Raw genomic sequence first — 17,489 nt, 5'->3', positions numbered from 1 at the left:
CTTTCCAGTCCTCCCCCAACCAAGTACTCCATCAACTGCTCAAAGAAGAGAAGACAGTTTTCTTCTCAAAATAGTTTTTTTCCACAGGAAAAACCAAAAACAAAACCAAACCCTCAAGTTTTAGGTTGTGTTTACCATGATAGTCTTTTCGAACAGCAGCCAAAGCAGCAAACCAGTAGTGTTTCTCATTTTAATTGCATAAAACCAACATGAATAAATTTTATCAAGCCCTTAAGTATACAGAGGTGTATTTTTTTATATACTTTTATTTACAAAAGGAAAACTGAGCCTACAGTTTCAAGCCAAATAAAAAGGATGAGAATAAAAGTGGAAGGAGAGGCAAAAGAATGTGTGGGCTTTTGCTTTTAAAAAAGTATTTAGAAGACAGAGGACACACAAGGAGAGCTAACAGCAGCCAGAGTGGCTGCTAATGCCCTTGAGTCTGGAACAGCTTCTGAAAAGGCAAGTCTTTCATTCCTCACTTAACATGTAGTGAAAGAGTCCAAAACAGAGCCATCCTTCAAGCCTCAGCCGTACTCCAGGGCACTTGATGCTTAGTAGCCGTATTTTTCATTGAGATGAGTCTTGCCATCGCCACTTTGACCTAATGGGCAAAGAGGAAGAGTTGCATTAATTTTCCCTCTCTTATCCAAGATAAATGTGTATCCAAGCATGAAATAGTCTCTAGGCAGCAGCAGTCAGACAATCACAAAAAAGATAAAAAGTCAGACTGGATATTACAATTCAAATCGTCTTTTGATTTATACATATAATTCCTCTTAACTTTACTACATGTCAAAATTACATCCTATTTTCCTGTAGGGTTTTTGTTTTGTTTTTGCCCTGTATACTCATTATGCCATCTTAGCAAACAGGTCTTATTATTAGCAGGCAGAGACAGAAAAATGAGCTTCCTCGTATGGACACAGCTTGTCTGGCTATCCCAGATCAGATCTCCACATTACTGAATCGGGTGTTTTGTTCCAGCGGATTCATATGCTAGAGCAGAGCAGTCTTTTCCCTGAAGGATGATTCACCAGATTGTAGTTTTCTTCAGTGAAATTTATTCTCATTTTTCTTACTCCTGTTGGAGCCTATCTATAGTATAAGCCTGCAACAGCCTTATAAAAATTATAGTAAGGAATCTACCAAACGACAGCTAAGCTTTGAACTTGCTATGAAAACCTCAATGCACGAAAATGAATCTTCCATTTTGGAGAAACTGAAAAATAATTATACTGTTTAGGAATAACCTCGCTTGGCTAAAACCACTCTGGAACTAAAGTAAAAAAATTTGTTCAACTTTAACGTATTGGTTGCATGCATTTATTACTCAGTGCCTTCACCAAAGCGTTAGCAAGACTTCTCTCCAAAACACACGACCCAAAGTCTGTATTCCAATGATTTTTGCAACAATCTGCAAAGCAGATTTTCAGATTTCACAGACTTCTATGAAAACTGAGAATACTGAGATAGCTGCAGACCTTTTGTAGTGAAAGTCTGAGCTTGTCTTTCAACTAGATCATCATATTACTCTGTGTGACCGGAGTTAGCTCTCTCAGGTGTTAGAAAACTGAGAAATGAACCTCAGCTGTATCTGTCCATTGAGATGAAGCTGCTACAGATACGGTCTATATTTCACTGCAAGACTTGCATGGCCATACAGCAGATATGGGGCATAAAATGACAGAAAACATCATGTTCTGGGTAAAGTATTCCCGAATTACCCTTTTCTCCTGAAGTTACAAGGATACCCAGACTACTTATTAGGTAGATTCTTGAGTTATAAGACTAAAAAGGGTAAGGAAATGGTTGATACCTGCAGGAGGAACCCATATGCAGTAGTCTGGGTCGTCATCTGGGTACTGTGAGGAAAAAAATGGTTGTTTCACCTGCAAAAGAAAAAAAGATTCAAAGTGTGGCACCCCTACAGCAATGTGTTACAGCCACTAAATCTCTCATTAATTCAGAGACAAATACTGAAAGGTAAGGGCTGTTTCTACTAGAGTCAGGAGTGAAAGCTATAAAACACAGGGAAGAAGAAATATCAAACCCTTAAATAGATCCAGTTTATTCCCAGTAGAGTCACAGAATGATAGGAATACAGGTTAGCTGGGGCCTCTGAAGGTCATCCTGTCCTATCTCCCTCTCAGAACAGAACCACTCCCAAGTGTCCAGTTCTGGACAGTTTAATCTTGTCATCCTAATGTTTGGTAGTGTCATTCAACACAGAATTTCTTTATGCAGGGGAAAAGACTTAAACCTTTGGGTTTAAGGTGACTTTGAAACTGGAATATAGAAAAGCTCAGCTGTTGTATAATGATAACTTAGTTTTTAATAAAAAAAGAAACCCCCTTTTTTTTTCTTCAGGTCTCACTGGTATCACCAAAATGTTTAAAGCAAACCGAAAGAGATTATTTGCAATGCAAATGTTGACACAGCAATGTCTTTTTGTCCCTAGATTTTTAGGTTTTGCCAAATCAGCATCATTTTCTCAACAACTGCAGGCAGCTATCAAAAAAAATTCAGACAACTGCAGAATACAAGACTGAAGAGCTCAAAATGTAGCCCAGTTACTCAACACTGATTTGTAGTACTCTGTAGTATCATGACAAAGTCTAAAGTTATGCAACTGAAGCAATTTTTCATTACCTCAAAAACTTTCCTTCACCAAATTTACCTCTACAAAAGTTCTTTTGGAAGACTAATGTTTTCCAAAACATTAGACTGCAGAGTTTTTAAATATGGCTTGTGAACAGTCATTTTAAAATTGTTTTTCCACTTCTACATGATTCAAAGTTATTCCTCAAATATTAAGGCGGAGGGAAGCTGACTTCTGGTTTATATTTTCCATGCAAGATCTGAGTCCAAAGGCAGAGACGGCATGTGGAAAAAGTGATTTGTGATGGGACAGAGAATACAGCTAAGCCATCTGGCATTTGGAGAATGCTCAGTGCTAGAGTGAACTCTGTGCTGGTGAGAGGTGCTGACTTGACTGTCTCAGCATGAGCAGTTGCCTTGTTCTTCCATATTCATAGAAATCATATAACTTGGGCTTTAACAGTGTACAGTTACTCTTGCTTTCTTTATCGACATGCTTTATAGGCCGGCAACAAAGGACAATTCTAAAGGCTGTGCCTACCCAATCCTTGGGTCCTTTGCCAGGACTAACAAGGCAGCAGTTAGCACACAGAGGCTGCAGGGAGTTAAGTTTCTTTAAGTAAGTGGTGCAGGGCTAAAATTAGATGCCCATCACAAAGAAATTGTCATAATGGTCAGAACTCATGGCCCACCAAGTATAGTAATTTTCTTTGATGGCAGTCAGCAGAAGGGTAGCATGCACTCTAAAGGGAATCCTCACAATAATCATTAAGCTAAGAGCATGCTGCCAGAGAAGTTCCTTTCCAGCTCCAGGAAGGCAACAATTGTCTGTGTCCCAAAATGTGCAAGGCTCATACACTTCACATTTTAATACAAATCTCATGCACAGGAGAAACGTTACCTGGTACATCCACTCAAATTTGGTAATAATTTGATTGCAAAAGACAATCTCTTAGATTCATGCCTTTTCACATCTTACAGAAAAAAATTAGGTTTAATAATAGCAATACAGACTAGCTACAACTTTAGTACAGCATGTTCTGTGCCAGCCAATACATGCTTCCCAAGCTGCTCTCCAAGGGAAGTTTTGCAGCGTCATTCCAAAGGCCAGAGAGCACCTATGTTATACAACATTTGTGACACAGGAGAAGCAGCAATCAGCAGAAGCTAACTGCCAAGTGAAAAGGTGAAAAAATAAATTTGTGGTTGAATTGAGAGCCTCTATCATGCTTAAAATACCATCCTTTACCTTTTCATTACAAACTCCAAAATCTGTGTCCAGTGGCACTATGTGGTCCTACATTTGGGTTTTTGTCAGCAGAAAAGTACTACTGCCACCGAGTTATACTCAATCAAACTGCTACTATTTCACTATAAAAGAGCCTACTAAATCATTTCTTGAAACTCTTAAGCTGCAGGAGTCATGGTGGTGTAACTGACCTTGCTTGAGCTGTTGATTTTCTTAACTTTCTCAGATGTCTCTTCAGGTTTCTTACATACTGCCTCAGATGCTGGAAAGAAAGATTTAGTTTATAACACATCACGAGTGACAAATTGTATCAGAAATAAGCTTGTAGCAAGTTTATCCATAAAAATGGATACATCCAAAAGGAAATCCAAGACAGCTCACTGCAACAAAATTAATACTTGAGACTGCTAAACATTTTGTTGTTTTTCATAGATTTATTAATATATATTTAATACACTGCCAGTCACCCACCTGAACACAGTTTAATAAGGTCCTCTATTTGGTATTCTATAACACACTTTAGTTAATGTCAGATGTTTACTTTCTAAAAGATACTCTCTATCTGTAATCACTGCAGGGATTGATTTAGAAGGAAATGGTATGAAATGCACAGGACCAACATACATTTTTAAAAATACCAACTAACCGAAAAAACCTCCAAAACTTGTGAGTGGAATACAGAAGAGAGAGAAGGATGCCTTGTTCTTCTGCCACTTAATCTGTGAAATACTGAGACTCTTGTGGTGTAAAGTCTATGGATGAGATGATGAGGACAGGATAACATTCTGAAGAGTCTGAGTTATGAAAAAGTAGAATATTCATATAGATCTCCCTATGTTCAGTACACCAGTTTTCATTTTGAGGATCTTTTTGTGTGCATGTACATGTAGATGGGTCACCTGGGTTATTAACTAGATTATTAGCTAACATTACATAATATTTGCCACTTTATAAGTTAGTTCTGTCCTTCCTAGTGTTAAGAGCTACTGCAAGAGGGTCGGATGGGGGGTGGGGAGCATTATGGTTAAGCTCCTAAATTAAAATAATTTTTCTTTTCATACTTTTTGTTTTTTAACGAAGGATCTCAAAGAAGTTTATAACTATGAAAAGCAAAGAGAACTGAAACACAGTTGAAGTGACCTGTCTTCACCATACACTTACCACTTCCCAAGCAAAACAAAATCCGTTGTTTCAATTCTAGATTTTTTAGGCTCTAGATTAAGCTTAGTTTCCTTCTACTGAGAGAAGACAGTTAAGTCCTTCAGACTAACTAAACATGCTACTGTACAACAGAGTCTAAATTACACTGCTCACCTTGAGATTTCTCTTGTCCCATCTGAGATTCATTCCTTAGTACGTTGGGCTCAGGCAGAAAAGGAACCCCTGTAAAAGAAAAAAGAAAGAGCTTGATGAACACTCTGCAGTAACTCTGATGAGTAGAGTACTAGCATCCCCGAGATAAAGTACAAAAGGGAACTCGTGGCTACATTTGTCACAGGAAGAACTTCTCTTGAAAATCCTTCAAATTATCTCTTGTACCAAGTCTATTGCAATACAATATTAAATAAAAACTTGTGAACAATTAAAACATGAGAGTGATTTGTCCAGCATTAAGACAAAAGGTTAGAATTCGGTTTGTCATCAAACGTCATTTACTGAGAAACATCAGTACTGAGTTTTCAAATGCAACAAGCTGATACAGAAAAGGAGGGAATGGCAGTAAACCACAGACACAAGAAGATACCTCTCCCTTGACATTTTTAAAATTATTTTCCCTCCTTATAAACAGATCTGAAGCTTTACACAGGCATTTTTTTTCTTATTAAGTCATTCTCCCTGCCAACAATGCATTGTAGTTGTTTTCATATGGACACTTAATCTAAGCAGGACTCACTGTCGTGGTTTAAGCCCAGCTTAACTCAGAACCACACAGCCATTCGCTCACCCTCCCTCTTCCCCCTCCTCTAGGTGGGATGGGGAGAAGAATCAAAAGAATGTAAACCCCACGGGTTAAGAACAGTCCAATAACTAAAGTATAATACAAAACTAATACTACTAATAATGATAAGGGAAATAACAAGGGGAGAGAACACAAAACTAGAAAGGGAAAGGAAAAAAACCAATAAACAGCAATGATGCACAATACAATTGCTCACCATCTGCCAACTGATACCCAGCCCAACCTGACCAGTGATCTGTCGTTCTGCGTGACTCCCCACCCAGTTTATATACTGGGCATGACGTGCTGTGGTATGGAATACCCCTTTGGCTAGTTTGGGTCATGTGTCCTGTCTCTGCTTCCTCCCAGCTTCTTGTGCCCCTCCTCACTGGCAGAGCATGAGACTGAAAAGTCGTTGACCAGGGTAAGTGCTATTGAGCAACAACTAAAACATCGGTGTGTTTGTTTGCATTGAACAAATGTCTGAGCATTGTTCTCAGACTAAAGCCGAAACACAGCACTGCACCAGCTAATAGGAAGGAGGAGAATAACTGTTACAGCTGAACCCAGGACACTCATCAAAATAGGACTTTTCTTGAGTACAGGAGATTTCTTCTATTTCACCAAAAGCATGAAGAACTTACTGCCAAGGGGAGTTTTAACTGGAACCATGAGAAACTCAGCTGTTGGCACACAGACTCTGGACTCATGGCAAAAATCTACAGAAAAGAAATCGGCTGGAGAACCTGTGACTCAGACACTAGGAAATTCACATAACTCTGAAAAATTCAGCAATAACAGACTCTGCTTCATTACTGGAAAAATCAAAACCAATGATTTACCATCTCGAAGGGATTCTAGATTCTCGTTATTGCAAGAAGAACCATCAGCAGCATTAGCTTCTTTTCCTGTTTCTTCTTCAGCTGTAATTTTCATTTCCACGTTTGATGCTTTGCTATTCATTGTATCTATTTCTTGCTTCTCCTCCATTTCTTCTTCTTCTTCCTCCTCTTCCTCCTCCTCTGGTCCATCATCTTTCGTTTTTAACAAGCTTTGAGGGATTTCTGGACGCCTCACAGGCAACTTCTGTGGGAGAAGGAGTTGTGCATCAGTGCTAAGATAAATGGAGGCAGATGCCACAGATATACATTACAGGAGAAAGCACACACATTACTGTCAGAGACAGCTGGTAAGGAAACACTCTCAGGATGAAGAATAGTTGGGTTTTAAAGAAAAGTTATTAGTAGAGACAGAAGATGAAAAAATATATCCAGTCCATAGACAAGGAGTGCAGTGTTTTCATAAGAGGGCACTGGAAACGGAATCAATCTTGGATATGATCTCAGCTACAAGATCAAGAAAAACTGCTGAGGTATAGCAGTGGCTCAGCCTGATGTCCCCAGGCTGCCTCTACTTGATTCATTGCCTTTCGACCACAGCTGTGCCTAGGAGACTGGCTGTACAAGGACAAAGAATGGCACCTGCTGGCAGCAAACAGCCACTGTTTGCTGCCCTTTGCACCTTCCACTGCCACAGGCTTGCACCTCCATGCTGTCTCCTTGCATGTGAGAAGACATGGTTGCGGCCTATAATCACCATAGCCTGAGAACGTCAGAGAAATAGCCTCTGACTTGGAGCTCTTATGAGTCAAACTTACCCCTAGGCTTCCAGTTTTCAGCTTGAATTTGCTCCCACCTTTCATAGCACCAAAGAGAGGCAGGGTAATCTTTTTAGGCTTGCTCTCTGCTTCCAGACCGTAACTCCCACTCCTAATAAAAAAATAGATACAAAGGAAAAGAGTGCACATAGTACCAAACCAGTCTTATATTTACAAACACAAAAAACCCCTGCAAATTAGAAGTGGATATATAAAAATCCTTTTATTTCTCTCTCACTTGCGGCATCCAAGGAGGACGCTGCAGATGACTCCTCCATAGTACACACATGTTGTAGGATTCAGACACTTGCCATAACAGGAAGCAAAAAATAAATAAGGAGAAAAAAACCTGTATCACAGACTCACTCAAATTCAACTGCACACACACCTACAGATGTATATAATATATATGCATATATAAAAACACACTTGGAGGATAAACCTCAATTTAAGTAAACTAATTAATTAAGCCTCTAATTAAGCTGCCATTAGCAAATGATGAACCCAGCACACACCCTCTTGAACTGCAGTGCTGCGAGGCAGTACTTGAACAGCCACTACACTCGACTTCCAGGTACATTTCACAGAATTAAAGTGGTTTTCATGTTGTGCAGGATACCTGTAAAATTCCTCAGTTCCTTTTAGATGCAGGTTGGGAAAAAAAAATATAAAAGCTGATACCATGATTCCAACCTTTTCCCCTTCTCATCCTCCCAGTGTGGGCTTATGTTACTGTAGTGTTGTGGTGCATCAGCCTCAACCACAGATGCTGCAACACCCAAAAGGCACAGCAGCTCTTCAAAGAGGGAGGTTGGCCAGATAGGTTGGAAGACCATCCTGCCTTTGTGTTTGGAAAGCTGTCTATCTACTGGGTTTGTACAACTGCCCATGGATAACAACAATGGTAAAAGCAATTGTTTTACACTTTAGCCAAGACTTACTGGGGCTTCAGCTCAGGCAGTTCTGCAGGCTTGACAAGCTTTATTAACCCTTTCAGCCTCTGTTGCTCTTTCTTCAGTTCAAAGGACCTCAAGTGAAGCTTCTTTCGTGCCACACTGTCTAAGGTAGATCCTGATTTTATTTCGGTCATGAATTCATCCAAGGAATCTTGAGGTGCTGGCTGGGACTGGACTAGGCAAGATAAAGGGCAGATACGTATTGTTAGGAGTGGGGAGATGACAGCTGTGCTCAAGTCCTACCTTTAGAGAACACCATATATAGGAAAAACTACCCTCTCTGCAAGTTTCTGTTGAATGGTGAAATAATGGAGGTTGTTAGCCCTGGGAAGATGAAAGCATTTCTCCTAACAAAAGCCTCACAGTAAACTTTCATCCACTTACATAACAAAGCCTCTCTTAAAATTGAAAGTTTCTTTATGAGTAAGTGTCTTTATTCTAAATTACGCATCTCACGGTAAGATCTGCTGTCCTTAAAGTGGCTTATGGGTTCCATTTGTAGTCACAGACTAAAATAAACACAGCCACAAAGAATCCCACACCACTGCATGGGGAATCCCATTTTGACTTTCCTGGAATGTTTATATAATAACATTTGCAAAGCTCAAAATGAATCAACACATGATGCTGCCTCCCACCCCTGGATGACAGAGTGCATACAAGAATAGTTTCATATGTTAGGCCAATCACACAAGATTTACCTCTGTTTTGACTGGATTTTCTAACAAGAAAACACTGCTTTGTACTTGAAAAAGAATAGCGACAGTCTTTCTACTCCACTTGATTTCCAATATTAATAATTCTGTGCATATTTGTGTAATTAAAACTCAAGAGAAAAAACTAAAGCTCTAATGACTAAGAAAAATGATTACAGAATTCTAACACATGGATTTCAAATAACCAAGCAAAAAACCCACAGAAAAACTCCTTTCTTGGGCTTGAAGAAGTTTTTATATGGTGTTCAAAAAAAACCTTGAATGCAAACAAAGAAAAATGTTGTTGCTAGGATTTTAATAAGCCTTTTGACAGGCAGCCTCCTTCTGCCTTTTAGTGTTCTATGGAAAGCGGCAAATCTGATATTTGCTGCATTACAAGCATTTCTGTATATACGCACAAGCATAATTATGCAAACAATAAGTTACTTTCAGTTCAGCTTGAGCTAATTAAATAGCACTTTGTATTTAAAGTAGCACATTTTAAATTTCAATAAAATAGCAGAAGTTATTGTTAAAAGTATACACTCAAGCAGTTTTACATGACAAATATTTACAAAAAAGTTTAGTAAGACTTATGTTTATAAATATACTCAATTGAAAAGGGTATTTCTGATCTAGAACAAAACACAGTTTATAGTTTGCAAGTATATGAATGCCACAACAGGAACTGTTCAAATATATACAGAATTAAGAAGCTTCAAAAAACCAAAAAACATCCACCTCCACACAAATATAAATGATGACAAAACATGTCATAAAAGAAATTCGGATAGAAATACTCTTCCTTGCAACTATTTATATGAACCAAGACAAAAAACATCAATGACAATGTATTGTTAACATCCTGAAGCTTCTAGCAGACAGGAGTTGAGCAGAATGATCGTTTAATTTAAACACCAAATTTCAAAGGTATGGTTTAGCATCTAGTCAGATAATTCAGAACAATTAAAGGTGCACCTTGTTTCTTTATCTGCAGAGCTGTAAGTGCTTCAGTCAGCAAATGATCTTCAGCAAGTTAGATCACCCCTTCTTGCAAATAGGATTCTCTGCTTGATTCTACCAACAGTCCCTAAGATCAGGTAATTCAGCTTACATGGTTACTGTTAGCACTCAGTATCTGTTGCAGCAGTTTTCTACACTATTGAAGTAAAATTTGATGTTGCTAGGAATCAACCATGGCTATCATACTTTATATTCCAGTGCATAAAGATACAGGGCTATTTACTGCACCATCAACTTACTGATAATTTTCTTCTGAATGGGTAACCAAGGATGAGACTGAAAAGCTCTATGTATTTGATTTTCATTCAGCTGCATCAGTGAATGAGAGATACCAAGTCAGTCCATCAGTAATTAGTTCTGAAAAGCTCCAGAGAACAATCTGTGAACTTCTGTGATTTTTCAGACAAGCATTTAATTTCTCCAAGTGCTTGGTAAGAGGTGTTGCAATTTAGCCTGTCATTCACTCATTGGTCTCTCTGTGCTCTTGCCCTTAGGCTACAAATACTCATTTAGAACAAGCAAAAGCACATTAAGGTTTCAGAACTGTATGTAATGCAGCAAATTTGCCAGACAGCTCATGCCAGTGGTAAGCATCACCCATATTCATTATGCATGCTCCTGGCTTACACTTGTACTCAACATCTGTGATTAACCTGAAGCATCCAAAGAAATAAAACACAAGCATCTAAAAACCACACACACAAAGTAACTGATGGTGCAGTATGTGCTACATTTTACCCTGGCCTGAATTACTCTGCATTGCAATAAGTGCCAAGACTGCAAGTTTTCCAAGGCTCTAACTAGCTGTGTAACCAGTTACAATTTACCAAATCACAATAACATATATCAGTATTATATGGGTGTTAGTTGAAGCCTATAAATGAATTGATACTTCCCAATCTGTACTATAATATGATTTAACAGTGTTGTTGGGAAACAGTATCAGCAGAAACAAAGGCATCGTAACATATGAAAGCTTGGAATTCCATGTCTCTGGCAATATAAAGCATTAGCCTCTCTTGCTAGTCAATCATTAACTACTTATCAGAACAGTCATGTTGAAAACAATTCCTTCAGGCACACTGAACCAACCCATCACTGAGAATGCTCAGTGGAACTCCGCTGTTTCCTGAACAGTGATCTGGTACAATCAATCGCCAACAGAAACATTGATACGAATGAGTTTTGGCATGGAGCTGAATTGCTAGAAACAAACATACCTGTATAATGCACTAAAGATAGCCGAGCTGTCAGATTGCTGCTAGGCTTCATAGAGAGAAACTCTTCTGACAAACTGACATTGGAGCATTTAGTAATGCCAGCTCTGTTATAAAGGTTTCTGTATGAAGAACCAGCCTAAACACGTTTCCTTCACGCATTCCCTTTATTCCACAAAATATCATCAGTAACAGAAAGCAAAATGCAGCTATTTGTATAAGTGTGCTTCTAAATCTAACTCACTACCAGATACAATGACCACTTTAGAAAAGTTCTGCCTTTGTACACAAAGGCACTATCCTAGAACCTGAATGGTACCCTCTCAAGCTAGCAAGTTCACTGAATATACGGACTAAGCATTAACTGTTTTGACTCTACATTTTTCTTCGTCCACCTTTCCTTTTTAAGGTGCATTTACAAGGAGAGAAGTGAAATAAAAATTTACTGTCTTTTCTGTCAGTTGCTTAGTCTTCCCTTATGAACAGTTTTGGAGGTCATGAGAAAAAGTGTTCCTCAAATTGGGCCAGTTTCACTAATCTGGGCAGATAACCAATAATAATGTTCACCCTCTTAAGCTTCAAGAGCTTGTACACTCACCTCCTTACCTTAACTTAGATGTTGCTTTCTTTGGAAAAGGCTGCATTCAATAGCAAGTGACTAAACACACATAGTACATAAACTATTGGATGGAGAGCGTTAAATATCCTCTGCAGCTAACTCAGTGACCTGCAAATCTTCCTACTCCTTTGTGAAAAGTGGACACTGAAAAAGGCACTTAAGACAGAAATCCATAAAATAAATTTTTATCTCCTTATTGCTCTTCATGAAAAGCACTATGACCAAATAAACTTCACGCCTTACCTTTCCCTGAAGTCTTCAGCTTCTCTGTTATCTCAGAAAGCTCATTTTCAGCTTCATTTAGCTTTTTGACCTAGAAAAGAACATGCTTAGAGGATCTTTTTATCTACTTAAAATCCCCTTTTAAGAGTTACTCAAATATCCTACCAAATTACCTCCATTTACCTACTTCTGATCTTTGACCAGAGTTTCCAGGCCGAAAAAAATTAGTCTAGATTGTTCCTAAACAACTATCAGTCCTTTCACATACTGTTCAGATAATTTTCTTTCTGAAACACAAAAATATGGTAATGCTTCTGCAGTGATGTTATAGCACCACTGTGATACTCCAATCCTCCCCATCAGAGCTCCCCCAGACACTATTGTCCGTGTAGAGCTTTTAGTTGTCATATGCCTGTCAGTCCAGGCTGCTTATTCTTTGAAGCAGAATGAGATCCTTCTTTGGTATGTCCCCTGTGCACCTGAAAGCTTGCAATTATTTTCTGATGCTTTAAAACTATTTTAAAAGTATCCTGTTCTGCTATTTCATTCGCCCACTGTCATGATCCGCCAAGCAGAAGTCCATACTACACAGGCAAAAGCAAGGCAGTATGTTATCTCTTCAATAAAGTAAGCAGTATTTTGAGATATTTGATTTGTGGACAACATCTATAAAACACACCATATTTTATTGCAACTTGGCCAAATGAGAGCTAAAGGTTTGAAATGATACCAGAGTTCACGCTAACAAAGAAAGATCTGAAAATAGTTTTGATTTTCCTTCTTAGTAATAATATGTGCATGAGAGAATAAGCCTTGCATGTCATAACAATTCCTCTTACCAGGGAGTCATAAGTCTCTGGTTTTTCTTCTATTTTACCAGCTTTTTTCATTCTGTTCAGCCGTTTCTTTTCTACAGCACCAGTTCGATCGAGGAAGGTGTCATCATCACTGTCATAAAAATCCTCATCTTCCCAGTTCTTCGATTTCCTTTTTCGGGATACTGGGAAAGGTAATGGAGAAGGCAAGAAACAAAATTATTTGTATAACACTGAGCAATAAAACAAATTCAAGATAGGAATCTTAAATCCCTAATTTAGGGCTCTTAGAATGATCGCAGCGTTTGACTAGTTATTCACCTGCTTCTTGCCTTAGTACTCCCCGAGCATCAAGTAGCCTGCATGCTTCCAGGGCACACTGTATCATTGCTTCCTTCTTCTTTCCTGAGTGGAGAACCTCCGCCACCAGCTGCTTCCCTGATGCATCATCCACAGGCAACCTGCTCAGTTTGAAGGATCAGAGAACAGCTCAGATACAAACAGCTTTTTATGGATGCTACTCAGATACATTATTTATCACATTGGTATTGTTCTTTCCATTTTACTCTGGTGTTTTTTGGTGGGTAAGGTATATTCACTTTTCACTTTATACGGTAGCAATCAAAACACAAGGTTTCCTAAAGCACACACTTTTATTTCACTAGTCCAAACAATAACCCTTCCTATATTCATTCCATTGGGAATACAAGAAGTTAAAAGGTTAAATGCCAATATCTGAACCATTTTAAGCACCAGTATCTTGCATCCATGCAACACCAGTAACAAATATTTTCCATGCTGAAGTAAAGGTTTCTTAAGCAGTACAGTCACTGCAATGTTGTACCTATCTTTTTGACTTAATTTTCACCTCACCTTCTCCTGTCTGATAAAAAGTTATGTTAGTGGCCTCTTGCAGGAACCCATCAAAAACTGCCTTATACCATAAAAAAACTGAAATTGGGTACACTCTAGAATGAAGGATTTTTTTTCTCTCTCCTATTAGGAATTGAAAGATAATTGTTTCCTAGTTTCTTCTTTTATATTTCAATTTCACGTATTTCTCAAAACTAGGGGAACTGAAAGAACCTCGACTCTTGCTTTCCCAATGTTCATCTCTAAGGAAAGCCAAATGCTGCCAGACCAGAAAGGAGCGCAGACACTGAACTAGGCACTGATCCTTGAACTTCTGCTTCAGTATCAGGGCTTAAGTCTAATTCCAGCTGGCCTCCTTGCCAAGTGTGACAAGACAGGTAATTCTTCCAGGTTTTGTTTGTGAATTCAATGAAGTCAGCTTCTATGTAGAGAAAGTGAATGGAGATATACATACTTGATCCTGCATAGCCAGCTATTGTGCCCACGATCATCATATTCATATTCTAACTCTTCTCCTAGAGAGGAAAATAAAGTTGATGTAGTAACCAAAATTGAAATGAACAAGAATAATTATTACAGCAGAAAAGAATGTCATGGTTAAACAAAACAAGTTGTCCTTGTTAAATGACTGAATTTGCCATGGGATCTTCAGTTGGTAATATGTTCATTTGGTTGTATTTCACAATGTAGTTCGAAGAAAAAACAGTCTTGCCTCTATATGTATTAAAGTAAATGACATTGAAGTAATGACATTTTTCAGTCTGAATTCACAGATATTATCTTGAAGATTAATTTTTCACTTTAGCAAATAAGCGAGTCATCTGTAAGTTTCTCTAGCAACCATTGAAAGTTTAAAGCAATTCATTATTGCCTTTTGTCCTTTTAGACTTTTCAATTCTATCTCACAATCATAGCCACTGCCAAACAGAACAGACTGGAATTTGATAGGTTTGAATTTTTCAGCACAGCTTCGAAGCATGGTTGTAGTTTGAGTGTAACTCTAAAGGAATACAACTCTCATTACAACTTCCAGTTTAGGAATTAGTAACAAAGTAAGTCTCAGATATATAATGGTGAGCTAAGTTTTAATTAAAAGCAAATCAAACAAAGTAACAAAAAAACCCAAACCACAATACCACACAAAAACCCCAAACCAGCACCAACTCCCACTCAAAATTTGATCACAAGATAACAGAAAAGTTTAGCTCCTACACCTTAATTCCCAAAGACAAACATAAACACAAACGTCACGCTTTGGTAAATAGAAAATTTACTTTAAACTTAGAAAAATAGTACAGTACCTTCTCTGTCAAAAAATCCCTGTAAGGCCTTCCTAGGGTCTTTCATATAAAAGGCATCTTGTACATCCTGAAAATCAATAGCAATAGGGTTTTCTTCAACCTCATCCTCCTCAGCATCCTCCCCTACAAGGCATACAAAGTGCAAAAATATGGTGAAATGTTAGAAAGAGATCACCAGTACATTTCAACTTTTATTAGTTTGAACAAAGTAGCAGCTACGTCATCCTAAAATTATTTTCCTTATCATGAATATTATTTCTGCATCCAATCAAAAAACCACCGTTTCTTTTTACTACTACTTATTCTATCATAAGATGCAGTTTCAGCACGTTCAAGGGTTTATGTGCTTCTACATTTCCATTCAAAAAAACCAACCCCTTTTGTACTGAACAGCTCATTAATTACAATTTATCTAGCTTTAAGATGTGGACTTCTTTAAATTTAAAGACAACTATACTGCATAGAGGTCTCAAGCAATTAAATTTCACCTCTCAGGCAAAAGTGTGGACACCATCACAGGGACAAACCTAAAACTCTCAGTTTCATGGCCTTTTACAGGCATACGCAAATTCCTCCCATTTAAAAGGATCTCTAGTATACTTCTCACCAAATATAAGCTTGACTTGTCACAGCACTCTTCTTTTTAAAAGGAAAAGGATTAATATGTACCCAAGAACTTCCATTGGTTGGGACACCTGGCATGAAGCTGGAATTTCAATCCTGGCATTCCCTGAAAACTGGCTTAAAGACCTTCCAAGATGTATCAGCAGATTTATACATCATCACTTACCCATTCCCCACGAGCAGCTCATATCAGTGTTCTGACTCCTCTCATTTTTCTCCTCTTTTTCATCTTCCTCATCAGAGTCCTCTCCCAACATTGTCTTTTCTAATTTTGCTTGCTGCTGCTTACGCAGTGCCTTCAGTTGAGTCACAGTTAGTTCTGACTCAGACTCCTGGTCCTCTTTGGGCCCCTAAGTCACAAACAGTAACTTAGCAGAAGTGGTTTTTAAAAGAAAAATAAAGAAGTATTTTCAACACACATGCAGATTACATACAATAACAGAAATAAATCATGATAGTGCTCTTCAAAAAGTGGAATTATTAGACCATTTGTTACAGTTTGCATTCCCAAATATATTAGTCTTAATGCCTTTTCCAAAGGGAAGAAAAAAAGAAGTGTTATTGTGTACTTGCAGTCAGACCAATCTCAAATATAACTGTATTTAACAGGCAGAAAGCAAAAATTTCCCTCAGTACCACATGGGAGAAAGTGAATAATGAGCAGCCTCTGAAGTGTGTAGGACACACCAAGTACTCTCTAAATTCCAACTAATAAAGCTCCCCTTGTTCACACAGAAATATTAGCACTTTCCCGACACGTCATACTGTTGGAGAGAAATGTCTTCTACACTCACTGCATGCCGGCAGAAGCTGCTAAGCCTGTTCTCACAGGGAGCCCTCGGCAGAGCTGCCCAGGGTGATGCTGCAGTGCCCTGCTCTGTCCTTCACCCCTCAAACCTCACCACAGAGCTCACAGCGGATACCTACAGCTGACTACTTTTCCCAGTACAACCACCACGGCAGCGCTCGGCTGCTTTCAAAGCACCCAAACCGCCTCACACCGCAGAGGCGGCTTTCCCCTCCCAGTACTCCAGGGAGAAGAAGATGGAGCCACGTAAATCCCTGAGCTCGACCCGGGGAAGCTTCTACCTCCCGAGTCACCCGAAACACGCCCCGGTCCCCGACCCACCTGCAGGAAGAAGAGGCGGGAGCTGCCGCCGAAGCGGAGCCCGTGTCCCACCCGCACCCGGCAGTAGGTGCGGGGCGGCACCCGCGCCTTGTTGAGGAAGGTGCCGTGGGTGCTGCCCAGGTCGTACACGTAGAATCCGGCGGCATCGTCGCCGCTGGGGTCGTCGGGGGCGCAGCCAGCGCCGCGGTACTGCAGCACGGCGTGGTGCCGCGACACCGAGGGGTGCTCCAGCGCCAGGGCGCAGCCGGGCAGCCGCCCCACCAGGAACCAGCTGCCGCCCTCCAGCCGCACCGAGCCCAGCACCACGCCGCCCTTCAGCACCTCCAGCCCGTAGCCGGCTCCGTCCGGCGGGCGGCTGCCCCACGGCGGCTCCTCGTAGCGCGGCGCGGCGGCAGGGCGGGCAGGCGGCGGGCTGGGCCCCGGCTCCCCACCCTCGGCGGCGCGGGGCGCGGCGGGCAGCGGGCAGCTCGGCCGCTTGAAGGCGGTGGGCTCGCCGGCCGCCTCCGGCTCCAGCTCCATAGCCTCCGCCATCTTCCCGGCTCCGTTCCTAAATAGAGTCCTCCGGAAAC

At 39.9% G+C, this 17,489-nt stretch overlaps 1 protein-coding gene across 1 annotated transcript; it reads right to left on the bottom strand.

Annotated features, from left to right (window-relative positions):
* Nucleotides 1–246: 246 nt before the first annotated feature.
* Nucleotides 247–17,473, bottom strand: SLC4A1AP (solute carrier family 4 member 1 adaptor protein). Its single transcript, XM_030499538.1, has 14 exons — nucleotides 16,921–17,473; nucleotides 15,958–16,141; nucleotides 15,168–15,290; nucleotides 14,321–14,381; nucleotides 13,315–13,454; nucleotides 13,018–13,178; nucleotides 12,200–12,269; nucleotides 8,388–8,577; nucleotides 7,447–7,558; nucleotides 6,632–6,875; nucleotides 5,165–5,233; nucleotides 4,042–4,112; nucleotides 1,820–1,892; nucleotides 247–604 (listed from the first exon to the last, which is right to left on the bottom strand). Exons 1-14 carry the CDS (start codon nucleotides 17,449–17,451, stop codon nucleotides 555–557), a joined length of 2,079 nt encoding a protein of 692 aa, XP_030355398.1. The 5' UTR covers nucleotides 17,452–17,473; the 3' UTR covers nucleotides 247–554.
* Between the last annotated feature and the right edge of the window lie 16 nt (nucleotides 17,474–17,489).

This window comes from Strigops habroptila, chromosome 10 (genome assembly GCF_004027225.2).
Source record: "Strigops habroptila isolate Jane chromosome 10, bStrHab1.2.pri, whole genome shotgun sequence".
In the NCBI taxonomy this organism is placed as follows: domain Eukaryota; kingdom Metazoa; phylum Chordata; class Aves; order Psittaciformes; family Psittacidae; genus Strigops; species Strigops habroptila.
This window is presented reverse-complemented; position numbering and strand designations above follow the sequence as displayed.

What these genes read in the sequence shown, in the direction of transcription:
- SLC4A1AP (XM_030499538.1), bottom strand. Translation starts at nt 17,451, where the DNA reads ATGGCGGAGGCTATGGAGCTGGAGCCGGAGGCGGCCGGCGAGCCCACC. An exon ending in CAGAGACTTATGACTCCCTG is followed by an intron (nt 12,270 to 13,017) that starts GTAAGAGGAATT and finishes GTTCTTTTCTAG; the next exon opens with GTCAAAAAGCTAAATGAAGC. An exon ending in GGGACAAGAGAAATCTCAAG is followed by an intron (nt 4,113 to 5,164) that starts GTGAGCAGTGTA and finishes CTTTCTTTCCAG; the next exon opens with CATCTGAGGCAGTATGTAAG.